We start from the raw sequence: 14,913 nt of genomic DNA, 5'->3' as shown, positions 1-14,913 counted from the left end.
AGAAGAAAAAAAAAAAAAAAAAAAAAAACCAAAAAACCCAGTTGTCAAAAACTTCTCTCAGCATTTTGGCCCCCACAGTCCCTAAAATCTCTCATTCGTTTCATCCCGTCTTAGACCTTGCTCCTGCCTCCTTTATCCTACTGAATCCTGCCAACGTCCCTGCCCCTTTTGCCTTCCAAAGGCCTCCCCTGAGCTCTGCTACCCGGGGGGACGTTCCAGACTTGGTACCTGTTGTGTACCAAGTTGTGTGTGCCCCACTGGGAGGAGGGCTGGAGAAGCCCTTCCGGCCTGAGCCCATTCAAAGATGAGAGGGGAAGAGGCAAGAACAGTAAGAATGGAAACCAACACAGTGTTATGACAACAATGTAGTAACAGGGGCAGCCCCCAGGAGGTGAGGGCCTGCTGCTCCCACAGTCTGGGGAGGCGGTGCATCTGACCACCCCATTTGGAACCTCATAACCCTCACTTCATAGGTGAGGGAGCTGGTGTGGAGCTGAGAGGTCCCCTGCCCTGGTCACCTGTCCCACCCAAGTGGGGGAGCTGGGAACCAGACACAGTTACAGCCCGTCCCCCACTCCACATTTCCTTGTCCCGGCCGTGGATGTCCCGGGAAGGATACAGGAAGAGAGGGTGGGGCATCCCTGTGCGGCAAACCACGGCTAGGCCTGGATTTATGACGCAGCCAAACATGCTGCTTGCTCTGAACTTACAGCGTGGATACAATCAGACAATCAATCATACCTTCAGAAAATCTGGAAGGTACCTCAGCTGTACATACCCTTGCCCTGAACCTGAATCTAGGAAGTCAAGGCTGGGAACAGAATTCTTTTCATGATCCCCAGGAAGCCAAAGGACAAGAAGGAGCACTCTGCCTAGGAGGCAGGCCCTTTTCCTGGCTTGGATTTAGGGACCTTTGGGAGTCCCTTAACTTTTAACGTTTCATTCATAAAATGAGGAATGCGAATGCATGGGTCTCAAAGGTCCCTCTATTTCCTCAGGGGTCTTGAGCTACTCTGAGAACCTGTTTATAAGGTGTTGATAAACTCAGGACGGCTGACCTCCGGGCTCCCCTGTACCTCGAGACTCCCTCGCACACAGGACCTCGCGTGTGCCCCTCAGGGTTCCAAGGGGCTGTGAGGCGCTGGTCACTGTCTCTGGGCATGTCCACACAGCATCTCCAGCCACCTCTACTCGTCACCGTTTCTTTTTGTCACAAATCCTTGTCTTAATGTTTATTCAGAGGTAGCACTCACTGCTTAATCCTTCGGAGTTAAACTGAAAAATAATTCAGTTTTGTAAGTTGGGTTTAAAAAGTGATATATCTTATGGCCCTCTACCTTCCATCTTAGCTGAGAATAAACTCAGTAGAGGGCAGGGCCACGAGGGAGGGAGATGTTCTCGCTTAGCGGCAGTCACCACCCTCTCCACTGATTGGGGTGGCAGAAGAGGAAAACGACTCTTTTGGATGTTAACATACTGTGCGTTACATTAGATGCTTTTATGTGCATCACAAAAAATACACCCAACCTTTCACGATACTACCTTTTGTTCAGGTACAGAAGTAGAAGTTTAGGAGGTTAAACAACTAAACCAAAGGCTCCACAGAACTTGGGAGCTGAGGGCGAAGCCTGGTTCGGCTGTGTTGCTTTGCTTCCACCCCAGATATTTCTTCTTCATGCGGTGGGCACAAAGTGAGGAGTCCATGTCTCTGCTGGGGACCCATGGAAACCCCCACCCAGTTAACTTTTTAATGCAGAAAAAAGCCTGAATATAACAGTAATGAATAGATTAAAAAGACAGCCTATATCTTTATATCAACACAGCCATAAAGCACAATTTTTATTCCTTTTTTTTTGTTTTTTGAGACAGGGTCTCTCTATGTAGTTGAGACTGACCTGGAACTATGTAGTCCAGGCTGGTCTTGAACACAGCGATCCTCCTGCCTCAGTCTCCCCAGGGCTGGGATTACAGGCGTGTGCCACCACGCCCAGCCAATTTTTATTCTTCATGGAAGAAAGGACCCTCAAGGCAAAAGTGCTCAGGCCACACAAAGCCACAGTGTGTCTCTTGCACAGCCTTGGCTTTCAGCAGGTTTCTCTCAGGCTCAGGCCAGTCACTCTAGGGCAGTGCTGCGAACCTTGCAGAGCTGCCAATGAATGAACAGACGACTATAGCACGCGTGCCATAGGTTCGCCACCACTGCTCTAGGGAAACGCCCTGGAATACAGAACACAAAACCCATTCATTTCAAAAGATGCCGGGCCATCCCATCTTTTCTCCGCCTAGTTGGGATGCAGATTTGACATCAGGCAAGTGGCCTTTGCCACTTGTTCTGCTGGCTGAATTTTGGGGGAAATGCGCTGGCGGGAAGATGGGCTACTGGGGGTTGTCCGCACAGATAGGGTCACCTGAAATCTGAGACAAACGAATCAGGTATACAGGGGATCCACACTGCCCTAGAGACACAGAGAAGTTGACATTCATTTGCTTACGACTCACATAGAGACACTTGCACGGGCAGCTGGGCTTAATGGAGCTCTTCTGCCAGGAGCAGGAGTCATCGAGGGAAAAAGTTTTGAGTTTTGTTTTTTTTTTTAATTTTAAATTTAATTTATTGGTACATTCTAGGTAGACAGTACAGTTACATTCATTATTGGGATCTTGTACCTCTACATGACAGGTCTTGCTTCTCATTTTTTTCCCTTGTCCCCACCCTCCCTTCACCCCCTTCTCCCCTCCCCACCTTCAAACACTTTAATTCCATTTTTACATTTTCTCATATTTTTTTTCCTTTTCCCTATTCCCCTTTCCCTCTCCTTCTCACCAGTTTTGAGGTTTTAAGGGAGAAAAAGGGATCATCCCGTCAAGGTGTCATCTCCCAACCTGAGGCTGGAAGCCGGCTGCAGGCCAGCTGCTCTGGGCAGGGTTCCCACTTACCTGAAAGACGACTCTTGAGCTTCATTTTACTGTTGCCCTGTTTGGGGCTTGGCAGGTTCCCCTTGGAACCCTCAGGGCCGCACACGTCTTGGGGCTCGTTGGTCCCGGGCATCTGCAAGGCAGAGCACAGAGCTGACCGGACAGTTTTGTCCCATGATACGTGTCGCTGCCCCTCTAGGAAGTTATCTCAGGGAGGCCCAGGGAGCAGGAGTTCAGGTGTCACATGAGAGAAGGTTCCCAGACCAAAGCACAGCCTTCAGGTCACCTGCAGCCAGATGGCAGCTGGCTGCCAATCCACACACATCTCCCCACCCAGCAAAGGACCTGGAAAGGGCCTCAGGCAGTGGTGTCTTTACTTTAGAAGCATCTTGTCATTAATGTCACCCAGGGGAGTCAGGGCTTTTCTAAATTCAACCTGCAACAAATATTAAATCAGAAATTTAAACCCAATTAGAAGGTTCCTAAAATAGAGTCAAACTGATTGTGTGGCAGTCAAACAGCTACAGGCATGCGTTACTTGCCAATGGGGATCTGTTCTGAGAAATGTGGTGTTGGGGGACTTTGTCACACACTGTGCAAATGGCACAGAGTGTACAAACCTAGATGACGTGATGTATGTCACGTGAGAGCATGGTCTTCAGATAACAATTAAGAGGCATGGCACTATAATCCTGCAGCACTAGGGAGGCTGAGGCAGGAGGATCACCATGAGCTTGAGCCCAGCCTGGGTTATACAGTGAGGTCCAGGCCAGCCTGAACTACATAGTGAGACTCTGTCTCAAAATCTGGGAGGGAGGGAGGGAGAGAGGGAGGGGGAGGGAAGGAGGTGTGGGGAGAGAGGGAGGGAGAAGTATGGTAAGCACAAGCCTAGGTGGTTGCTGCTGGCATAGCTGGGCATATTTTTAAACAGCAAATATTTTTTTTTTTAGTAAGTACAAAGAGTACAATATAAAATAATGACAAAAAGTGCAATATAAATACATAAACCAGTAACAATTTATGTCAGTATAGTGTACTGTATACGAGTGTATGTACCTTTCTTATTACCACGTTTGTAATACAGAATAGCAATGTTAGTTTTAGGGGCTTGGTACCATGCATACCACACATCTTGATCATTTTCAATCCCTTCACCCTCCTGTGCCATATTTTTATAGAACTCATGGCACCGTTTTTGTACACCAGCATCACCACACACCCATGAGCAATGCACACAGCACTATGGAATTTTTCAGCTGTTATAACCTGATGAGGCCACTGCTGTGTGTGTAGTTTGTCACTGACCAAACATTACTGTGTGTCACATGATGGTTTCCCCTCAGTCCAACACATGTTCCATGTACTGACTAAGCACTGATTAATCACCTCCCCGAATCAAGGACCTCTGGGTTACATAGTGCAGCCAAGAAGTGATGCAGAATGGTTAATCCCAAGGCTCCTTTAGCCTAAAAAAGTCACACAAGCAAAAAACTAGTTATTAGATTAGAAAAGGAGATGTGCATTTGAGGGTTTATTAAAAAACTATCTGGGGGATAAATTTACATGTACTAGATTTAAGAGATGTATCCAACAATTAAATGTTTTATTTGAAAATTTATTTTCCTTTTAAGTTCTGGAGGATAAAAAGTACCTTATATTAAAAAATATAAAATTCCTCTGGATGTGGTGGTACATTTGACAGGCTGAGTCAGGAAGACTCAAAAGTTTGAATCTAGCCTGGGCAACTTAACATCCTAGACCCCATCTCAAAATGAAAAATAAAAAGGGATGGAGATGTAGCTCAGTGTGAAAACCCTGGGTTGAATTCTCAGTACCAGGGAAAAAAGCCAAAATATAAGATTCATGCTAAGGAACACATATAAACTTAAAAAAAAAACACATGTAAGGTATGTTTTGATGCATACTAGTCATCTAAAAATTTTAGTCATAATGTGGAAAACCCCACCTGATTTTAATAAAATTACATATTATATATTAAACTCAGTGCGTAAAATTGAATAAAATAAGCAGTTGGAGTAATCTCCCATGTAACTTCCCTTTTCTGAGGTAATTATCTATATATAAATTTTATATTTAATATATAAGGTTGGGAAGATTCCAGCTCCTTCTTTAAGCTCAAGTATCTTTGTAGATAAGGAGGAGGAATAAAAGGTCAGAGATTGAGGTGATATAGGCAAAGTTGAGGAGAAGGCATTGAGAAAGCAAATTAATCCCGACACAGAAACCAAAGATAATAAGTTTGCCTTATTCATATTACAATGGCGCGACTGGCAGGTGTCCAGGTTAAGTTATGAAGAACAAGCGAAAACAGAAACCTGAGGATTGTTTTAGAGATTCTTTACAGAGATGTCTGCCCAGACTCCAAATCCTGACAGTGAAAAAGAACCAGCTTTGAGAGGGGCCGGAGATCTGAGCCACATGCAGCGAGGTGACATACAAACAGGAGAGATCCAGAGAGAACGCTCAGGGAAAGACTGTTTGAAAGAACTTGTCTAGACCGCAGACAGCAATCACTGGAGACTGAGTCAAGACCTTCTCCCGTTGAACCACCTGGCCCAGGCTGTTCACTTTCAGGGAAGGCAGCCTCAGCTTACAACAGCAAGCCACTCCCTCCTTTGGTGCCTCAGAGAGTGGTTTATTGCACAGGGACCTGACACAGTGCCTTATTACAACTGTCTGTGATGCTCTTGAGGAAAGGGAATCAGCCCAGTCTGTGTTTCCGAACTTGGGATGTGGCCCCCTCTTCACTTTCCCTTCTATTTCCCCTCACAGAACCTCAGGTTTTCACAAAACTGGAGGAATTCTGTGACAAGTATTTACAGGAGTACCCGAGAAAGAGAGTGGCTTGCCTGGGACATTTCGGCTCATTACAGACAAGGCTACAACTTGATTCTCCCTGTCCTGACTTCATGCTCTAAGGGTTACTGGAATATACCCCTACCATCCGAAGGTGCTTTGTAATCAAATGATATGGACAGTCAATACTGAGCAAGTATTTTTCCTACTTCATTTTCTCGGCAAATATATACAGTGGTACCTTGATTCACGGACTTAGCTTGTTCTGCAATTTTAGAAAAGATGGCCATGCTTCTGTTTATGTGGGAAAGATGGCTCTGGTCATGGTTGTTACCTGTTGTAGAGTTTGCAAACAAAAATAAAATTCTGCCAAATTGCTTCTCTTTGTGAACCAAACTGTTCACAAACAAGAGTTTGCAAACCGAGGTAGCACCGTATAGCAAGGTAAATAATATCTCTACGTGACAGATAAGAAAATAAAACTGAGACTCTTATATAACATTTTCTTGTTTATAACTCAGATCAGGGATCTAGGCTAGATAGTGTGTGAAGAAAGTACTAATATACAATGAGTGGTGTTGAGTTATAAAAGAGCTTACACGCACTGTGTCAAATCTGAAATCCATGAGGTATAAACAAAAGTGCTGTAAACTCATTTTTTGGTACCAGGGATCAAACTCAGGCCCTTGTGCTTGCAAGGCAGGCAGCGGAACCACTGAGCCAAATCCCTGGCCCTGTAAACACTATTTTCAGAAGCTGGGGGAGGTGGTTTAAAAGGCTTAAAGAAACAAATTTTTTTCTTAATCCCCTAAAGCATCAGACAATGAAATGAGATTTAATTTCCATGATCTACAAAATGCCAGTAAGATTTCTAATGCCAAAGAAATTTTATGATAAAGACAGCATTATGTTGTTTTGTTACCCTGTGGCTAGAAACAGAGAGGCCCTGAAGATACCTCAGAGTACTTGCAAAGGGTGCAGTGCTGAGCTCAAGGCTGGAGCGAAATCTTACTTCAGGACTTCAGGAGCTAGGGTTCTTTGCTATGCCAACATGGGAGTCAGAGGGACAGGGGAATGTGAGGGAGCAAGAGGAAGAGGCCAGACTTGCTTCTATAATAAGCCCCTGATTGCAACGGCATTCAATCATTCCCAAGGGCTCCGACACCATATGCCACATCCCCCAACAGTGTTGCACTGGGAAGTTAAGTTTCCAACACATGAAGTTATTCAAACCATAGGATTCTGAATTTAAATGGGAGTTTCCTCCTGTAACAGAAAGCTGGTTTGCTATGATGTTAGGTGGCTTGTAACTTAGGGAACAGGAAGTGGGATACTTAGAAACATTAGTTCCAGGTTACAGCAGGAAATATCACAAAGTATGACTTTGATTACAGTGAGCCTTTCTTTAGTTTTATGCTATTGTCTGAGAATGTCAACACTTTCAGAATTCCTTTTTTTTGGTATATATTTTCCTCCATGCACAGAACAAATTGTTCTGAAAAAGTCATTTTACGTGTTCTAAAGTGAAATTTGCAGAAAGTTCTCCTTGAAGGCCTTCAGTTCAGCAAAAGCAATTGATATGATCTATTATGTATGGGCAATTCCTAAATTGTGTGCTATAAAAACAGTACCATGAGGACTGGGGACTTAGCCAGTGGTGCCACCGCCTTCCTCACAAGCACAAGGTCCCGAGTTCTATCCCTGGTACCAAAACAAAACAAACAACAACAACAAAACAAAAAACAGTACCATTATATTCTTGGAATCAATAGAATTTACACTTTCCATGTTTGAGCCCCTTGCTGCATCTTGCTGGACCTGTAACCTACAAAATTCTCTCTCAGTGAAGCAGCGTCCAAAGGAGATATGGGACTATGCTCAATTCCCCCGGTTCTTCCAAACCTTCCCAGAGGTTACTCCAGAGAAGAATGGGCAAATTGACGTTTCCTGGCTTCCGATGGGAGATAGCTCACCAAGCAAAATAGGAGAGACTTCTTACCACCATGCTGTTCTCATTTAGTATGTGCTTTTTTTTTTTTTTGGTACCAGGGATCGAGCTTGGGTCCTTGTGCTTGCCAGGCAGGCGGCGGAACCACTGAGCTAAATCCCTGGCCCAGTATGTGCTTATTTTAACTACCAATTATGGAAGCATGCTGCACTCAATGTATGAACGCTAAGCACATGAGAGGTATGTTCAGGCCTGGGATTGTGGCTCCACGGTGCAGTGCCCGCCTAGTAGGCGTGAGGGACTGGGTCTGACTGCCAGCCCCACAAAATAAAACAATGTACACAGAGTACAGTGTAATTCCCGATTGCCTGAGACAATCCTTTCATTATAGGAAATGGAACAGCACTAACTTTTATTTTTTACAACAAACCCTTTATTGGAATAGGGAAACAAGTGTGATACAAGTGTGATATTCCTAAAAATGTGGAAAAACAAGTGCTCTGTACTTTTGTTCCTAAAGTTTATGGCAGTGTTGATTAAAACGTCATATGTAAATGCTCCCTGACCAGGCAGGGATAACTACAGAACTTTTACTGTAACTATACATACAGATGTAAAATAACAAAATAACATATGATTTATTTATATTACCAAGAGCTTAAAAGCAACCAAGAAGTATCCATCAGTAAGGTGCCCCTTAGATAAACTGTGGCAACAGTATTTACTTTTTGTTTGTTTGTTTTGGTACCGGGCACTGAACTCTGGACCTTGCATTTGCAAGGCAGGCGGCAGAACCACAGAGCTAAATTCCCCACCCAGTATTTACTTTTAAGGGATAAAATTACCCTGTAATTATCTTCTAAGGTTACAAAGAAGATTCAGTAAAAATACATTTGGGAACAATAGTAGAGTACTTAATGTATACTATAGAGGTGTAGAGAGTTTAGTTGAAGTAAAAACACAACACAACATAACACAAGGGCTCAAGCTTTCTCCCCAGCAGGAAAAGTCTCAGGATGCTCTCAATTCAAGGACTACGCAAACCATGACTATAGCACCAGGCTGCAGAAATAGCCATTTCACCTTCATACCTATGGAAAGGTAGAAGATTTAACTCATGAGTGAATTTAAACCAATGAGAACCTCAAGAGAATATGCCATCTTCTTAGATCAAATATTTTTTAAAAACTCCATAAAATGACTGCAAACCCAACTGCTAAGAAAGTGGTTTTGGATACATGCCTGGAACACTTAGTTTGTAGAAGTCAAGCTTCCGCAAAACACCTAGGTGGACTTTAAAACATGCTGTGGTCTTAGGAATGTAACAGAATAGGATCAGTGGAAAAGAGAAAATAAAAGAACATAGGATGCTTAGTTAGAGGGAGATTTCCTTACCAGGCAAAATGCGATCTTAGAATGCAGATATGAAGAGCACTAGGCTGCTGATGCCTAGGACAGTGATGAAGAGTGACGAGGATATGTTGGTTCCTAACTGTTCTTAAAGTCAGCTTCCCAAAAGTGAGGACACACGTAGCAATTCCTAGATTACAGGGGGTGACTGGGATTGAAGGAATTTAACCCAAGATTGGGGTGTAGTTCAGTGACTCAGTGGCAGAACACGTACTTGGCATGCATAAGGCCCTAGGTTTGATCTCCAGCACTGAGGAACAGAGGCAAAACCAGAAAGAATGGGATCCCAGATCCAGAGGAAAAAGTGAGATGTGATTTTTAAACAACAGGAGAAGAGCTTTAGTAAGAGGATTGGAACAGCTACACCAAGGCAGATCTGCAAGTGTGGACAGATTTAAAGGAGAATGGCGAGAAAGACCAGAACAGAACAATAATCCCAAGTCAATTTTAAAGGAAAACAGTTATTTTTGTTGCCCTCATGAAGAAAGACCTGAGAAATGTATGAAATTAGAAACATCCAAGGGCTGTAAAGGGGAGAAATACCAGAGAGGAGTCAGCAGGATGTCTACAGGCTAGCACTGGATGGGGTAACTGGCCAATTCCAAGATGGCAGTGACAGTCAAGATGCACTTGGACAACAGATACTTTATTAAGGACTCTTTGATTTTATTTCTCTTTTAATTAGAGGCCCCATATAGTAGAATCTAAGTTAGTATTTCACAAAAATAACGTTTAAGTAGAAAAAGGAACAGGAAAAGCAAAAAAAAAAAGACATCCAAATTCTGCAAGCAGAGCTATCAAAGATGAAAAACGACATTTAAGCAGCAGGTGAGAAATTCAAGTAAGTCTTCCCTTAAGAGAAAGGATCCAAAACACCAGAGCCACATCCAATTACTGACCAAAAATATGTCGCAGAATGTAATGCCACTTGACCCTTGGAACATTTAAAACCCGAGGAAAGATGAATCTCAAGATGCAGGTGGCAGAGATGTTAGCCTTTATGAGCTCATTAGGGGCAGAGGCTATGAACTGACTCCTCAACGAATCTGTGGAAGGAGCCTTCCCAGCTGAGCAAGCGGAGGAAAGAGACGCAGCATTCTTCAGTCTCCACAACTCTACGCCAAGAGGCAGTAGAAATGGAAAATACCTACTCCAGAGAATACAGAAGTTCATACAGGGGAGTGGCCCGACATATAAAGAGTGTGGGTTACCACTGGAGTTTTAGTTTTAACTGATAAACAAAGTCTTGACTTACGACCCACATGCCAGCTGCTTGTACTTCCAGATGGCCTCAGACACAGATTTAACCCTTAAAGAGATCTGGAAGGAAGGGACAGCCTTCCCTGTGTGAGGCTGAGAAATCTGGGACAATGTTTTTCTAAGGACAATGAGAGACTTTGAAAAGGCTGTGAAAAGGAACCTGAGCCTTCAGCTGACCAACCCGAGTTACAACCAGCCCCGGCAAATGAACTGAGTTCGTAAGTCAAGGGTCCACGGTACTTTTGTCTCAAAGTGAAAAATGCATCAAGAAGAAAGGAAAACTCTAGTCAAATGAATATAAGTTCATGGTCATGAACGCCTGACAACTGTCACAAATTGACTATCATCTTTAGAGAAGTAAAGAATATTTTCATCACCAACCTTCCTCTCGATATTACTGAGAATCTCTGCTACTGGGAGTGGGGAGATGATTCTCCAGGGCTCTCGTACTTCTGCATGGCTCCCGAGCACAGGCACTGGCTGTTCACCCCACCCTGTTCCTTATCTTTTCCAGAGTTCACAGAGTGAACAGCCTTGAAAGTTGGGGATAGTCTCCCCAGAGGAATGCATGTTTGTTTACTGTCCAGCATAAGGAAGATAATGCGCCTCTCTGAGGAGCAAAGGTTAGTCAGACTTGCTCACAGCCTATTGTAAGACTGAAGGTGCCTATGGTCGGGGTTTCTCAGCAGTGATGCATAACCACAGTGAGTCATCCACCTGACCCCCGTGCCACTGCTGCAGGACTTGGGGGGGCTAATGAAAATGATCTGAACACAAGGTTCTAAACTGGGATCAAATCCTAAATGGAGACTAGAAAAAGCTAAAATCCAGTTGATGTGCCATGAGTAATAAAGTCATTTGTCTTTAAGCCAGGAATCTCATGTTATTCTGCCAGAAGACACTTTACATATACAGTAAGTCCCTGACTTAGGAACATGTGAGTTGCGAACTTTCACAGGTATACTCTGTAAGACTCACTTTGCCAGATCACTAATGAACTTGACTTACAAGTATTCCTCTGGAGTGGAACACGTCTGTAAGTCAGGGACCTACTGTTGTGTAAAATCTCACTGTTCTTTTTTCTTCCTTTACAGGTTTTAACATTATCTCTGGAAGAATTAAGTCACATTCCAGGAACAAAATGTTGCCTGGGACAACTGTCTAGCAGTTATAATTTGGCTTGTTTTTCTAAATGAGCAGAACATAGGGATACAGTTTTGATACCACAGTGGCCCATTTATTCTAAGTCACTAGAAAGCACAGCCTGAGAGAGGGTTTCCATCAAACAAATTCAACTTTCTTGGAGCTCTAAGAAACCAAATGTGTTCCACTGGAACAGCCAGGCTGCAGATGCTGAAGAAGTCTCTGTCAGCACCAGTATCAAGACTCTCCAAAGTGTGGATACAGCAAGTGAGACATAGACGAGATCAAAGGAGACTATTAAATGCTTTTTTTTTTTTAAACTCAAAAGGTCAAGGAAAGTTTGGATGTTAATTACTTCAGATTTTAACGTCTTTGGATTATGACCTGCTTGGGGATTTAAATTTGTTGGCATTTACTTAATTATCATTATTATGTTGACATTTTATATTACTGCAGAACTTCTGAAGAGCTGTACTTCTGGATGAGAAAGACCACAGGGACTGAGTTTTAGCTTCTGGCAAAGTTCAGTTTTGTGGAAGTAGGAAGCAAACCATCATTTCCCAGGAGACAAGCTCCTGGGTTCAAGCTAAAAGTCCAGCCATTGGAAATGTCCCATAACTGCTGTTCAAAGCATTTATGAGTTCTCCTTGAATATGCAGTGACTAATCTGATGTTTAAATCCTAAGCAGCATCTGTCTCTCTCAGCTAACTCCTGAGGCCGTACAAATAAACCATGCAAAGCATGGCTTTTATCTCCAACTATTTCCATTGCACAAGCATATCTAGTCCCAAGGAAAACTTTGGGAGGACTGGCTGCATGCAGCTCACATTATGTTTTTATGGTTCCCAGCACTTAACGCACACACACACACACACACACAATCTGCAGATGCAACAGAAGATACCGGGCTCCAAATCCCCAGGAAGCTTCGTTGGCTCACTCCCCTAGTCAGTGTCCACAGGACAGTAGAGCGTGATGATTTTCCTTTAATGCTTCAGTCACACTGAGATTATTTTTAGGCTGCCAAAGGAAGCTCATTTTCCAAATCTCCGGGGCAGATGTTTGAGTGACCCAAAGAGAACCAGATGTCCATCAGAGAGGCCTGGGCTAGAAATGAATAACCATTCAGAGAGAGGGAATCAGAACAGTAATAAATTAGCACAAAGTGGCAAAAAGCCTGCAAATTGCATGCAGAAATTAAAACACAAAGCTACCACTACACAGGGCCTACTGCTTCCCCATGAGGAGAGTAACTCAGGACTGAAGAGGAAAATGGTAAAACTGGAAAGGAAGACCCGCCAGCCTGCTGCCGGCTCTGGTACACGCAGACCGTGGGCACACAGAGCTTGTCAGACGCAGCCGGGGGAGACGCCATGGCTGTGGCTCTGCTGATGAAATAATACAGCCCTTGTTCTGTTGGAGCCCGTCTCCAGTTTCCTCCCATTCATCACCCCCAATCTGAGAGGGATTCAGGGATTTTGGTGGGGATTATCTAGATGATTTTTATACGTACAAATTAAACATCTCTCGTTTGCTTAGAAAGTTGAGGTGAAGTGATCACCTTAAAGGCCTGAGGAACGTGATCAGTCATTAGCCCCTGACCTCTCATGGCGGGTTTGTGCCTTCTTCCTGAAGATAGCAGTGTTCTTTAGGGACTCTCAGTTCTTTGACCATAACAGGATGTCAGAGGGAAGCCTGTGTATGCCCTCCCTCGGGACAGATTTCAAACAGAGGAATGGCAAATTCAGACATTCTCAGTGAAGCAGGGCCTCCTCACTCTCGCTGTCCCCATAACCTAGCAGATAAGCAAATTTGGGCACCTGGGGCTCTTCTTTGGGTTTGAGAATGAAAACCCACATGGAAACCCAGTTTTCAGTATAAACTGGCTGCCAGGTTCACCCACACTGACAGATCACTGGGAGCAGCTCTGTGATATGCTTTGCGCCAATCTCCACGATGACAAAATCAGGGTGTGTGTGTGTGTGTGTGTGTGTGTGTGTGTGTGTGTGTGTGTGTGAGAGTGAAGAATGTGCATACATATGCGTATACAGGAAAATCTTAAGACACATAAAGTAGAAGTGAAACTGCTGCTAAAAGGAAGAGAAAAGCATGGGCTGAAGGTGTAGCTCAGGGGTAGAGCATGTGCCTAGCAGGCAGGAGACGATGGGTTTAATCTCTATTACGTGCACTTGCATACACACATACACACACCCCCTATAGAAAAGAAGAAAACAGGAAGGTAAGAATGACTTGAGAAACAACCTAGCTCAGTCGCTGACTCAATCCAGTTCACACACCATATTCCATACAAACGCTTTCCTATATGAATCTTTTAGAGCAAGTGTCACACTCTTCACTGGCCCATTGTTACAGAAACAGGTCGTTCTAACTGGGCACACCGTTGACAGGTTTTAGAGAGAGAGTAAGAGGATGGGATCCTCACGGTTCCATTTTGTCCCGCTGTTAGGTTCTGGGCAGGACCTTACAGCCTTTGACTGCCTTTGAGAACATGAGCTGCTTGCAGAATTATTTAATTCCAGGAGTGGTACTGAGTTCACACTGCTTGACAGATATATTTCTAAGAGCATGTACTTCTTTAAGGATCTCACAAGAAAACAAACATAGAGGTCATCCTAAGCTCACCAATGATCACCCATAGTAGGCTCTGCAAATTTCTGCCTAGAAATTGGCCCACCTGGACCAAGTAAACCAACTTTACTAGGTTTTTTAATGTTGTATTGGGACACCAGTCTTGCCCACTAGTTTCTTACTGCCTATGGCTGCTTTGGAACCTCAAAGGCAGAGTTGAGCAACAGAGACCATTTGGTGAGCAAAGCCTGACTTGTATGCCACTTGGTCTTTCTAGTTGCCGATACCTCATTCATAGGAAGGGTTTACACCAGCCCTACCCAACTCCCCACCCAAATTCAGTGCCAAGAAACAAGAGCATTTTTAGAAAACATAACAAGTGAAGGGGAGGAACTTACAGATCTACCATGGTATTTCCTCCCAAAACATCCTTGTCATCCAGCTGCCTGATTTTATCTTTACATTTCATTTTTAAATGGTACTGGTAAGAGAGTCGTTTGAAATAACAAGGATTCTATTTTTAAAATTCACATAACTTGACTGGGTGTTACAGGATTACTCGATGTCACTTAAATTGATTTTAGATCAGGTGCCTTGATAACAAACACACAGTTTGGGAGGAGTGAAAAGGATTTGTGCTCCTTGTTGTTTTGTGTTGGTATTGGTGGTGGTAAAGGGAGAGAAAAATGGCTCAAGAAGGAAGAAGAGGTTGATTGAGAGTCTGGAACCTCTCAGAGGATGGGGGATTCTGCAGAGCCCTCAGAGGGTGAAAGTAGACCAGCTGGAGGGTACCAGGCTCCTGGAAACCTGTGAGGAGGAAAGGGACCAA

The 14,913-nt window shown here is 43.9% G+C and overlaps 1 protein-coding gene across 3 annotated transcripts in view; it reads right to left on the bottom strand.

Moving 5' to 3' along the window:
• The window catches only part of Pdzd2 (PDZ domain containing 2), a 248,168-nt gene that overhangs the window by 54,675 nt on the left and 178,580 nt on the right, over positions 1 to 14,913 (bottom strand). For all 3 annotated transcript variants that reach the window (XM_010605415.3, XM_019204726.2, XM_033758241.1), the window contains exon 6: positions 2,938 to 3,049. In XM_010605415.3, the coding sequence (XP_010603717.1) occupies positions 2,938 to 3,049 (112 nt within the window). The remainder of the gene's footprint in view (positions 1 to 2,937; positions 3,050 to 14,913) is intronic.

Source organism: Fukomys damarensis, unplaced genomic scaffold (genome assembly GCF_012274545.1).
Source record: "Fukomys damarensis isolate Sample0158 unplaced genomic scaffold, DMR_v1.0_HiC HiC_scaffold_1, whole genome shotgun sequence".
Lineage (NCBI taxonomy): Eukaryota > Metazoa > Chordata > Mammalia > Rodentia > Bathyergidae > Fukomys > Fukomys damarensis.
Note: the sequence above shows the minus strand (reverse complement) of the source record. Positions and strands in the feature narration are given on the sequence as shown.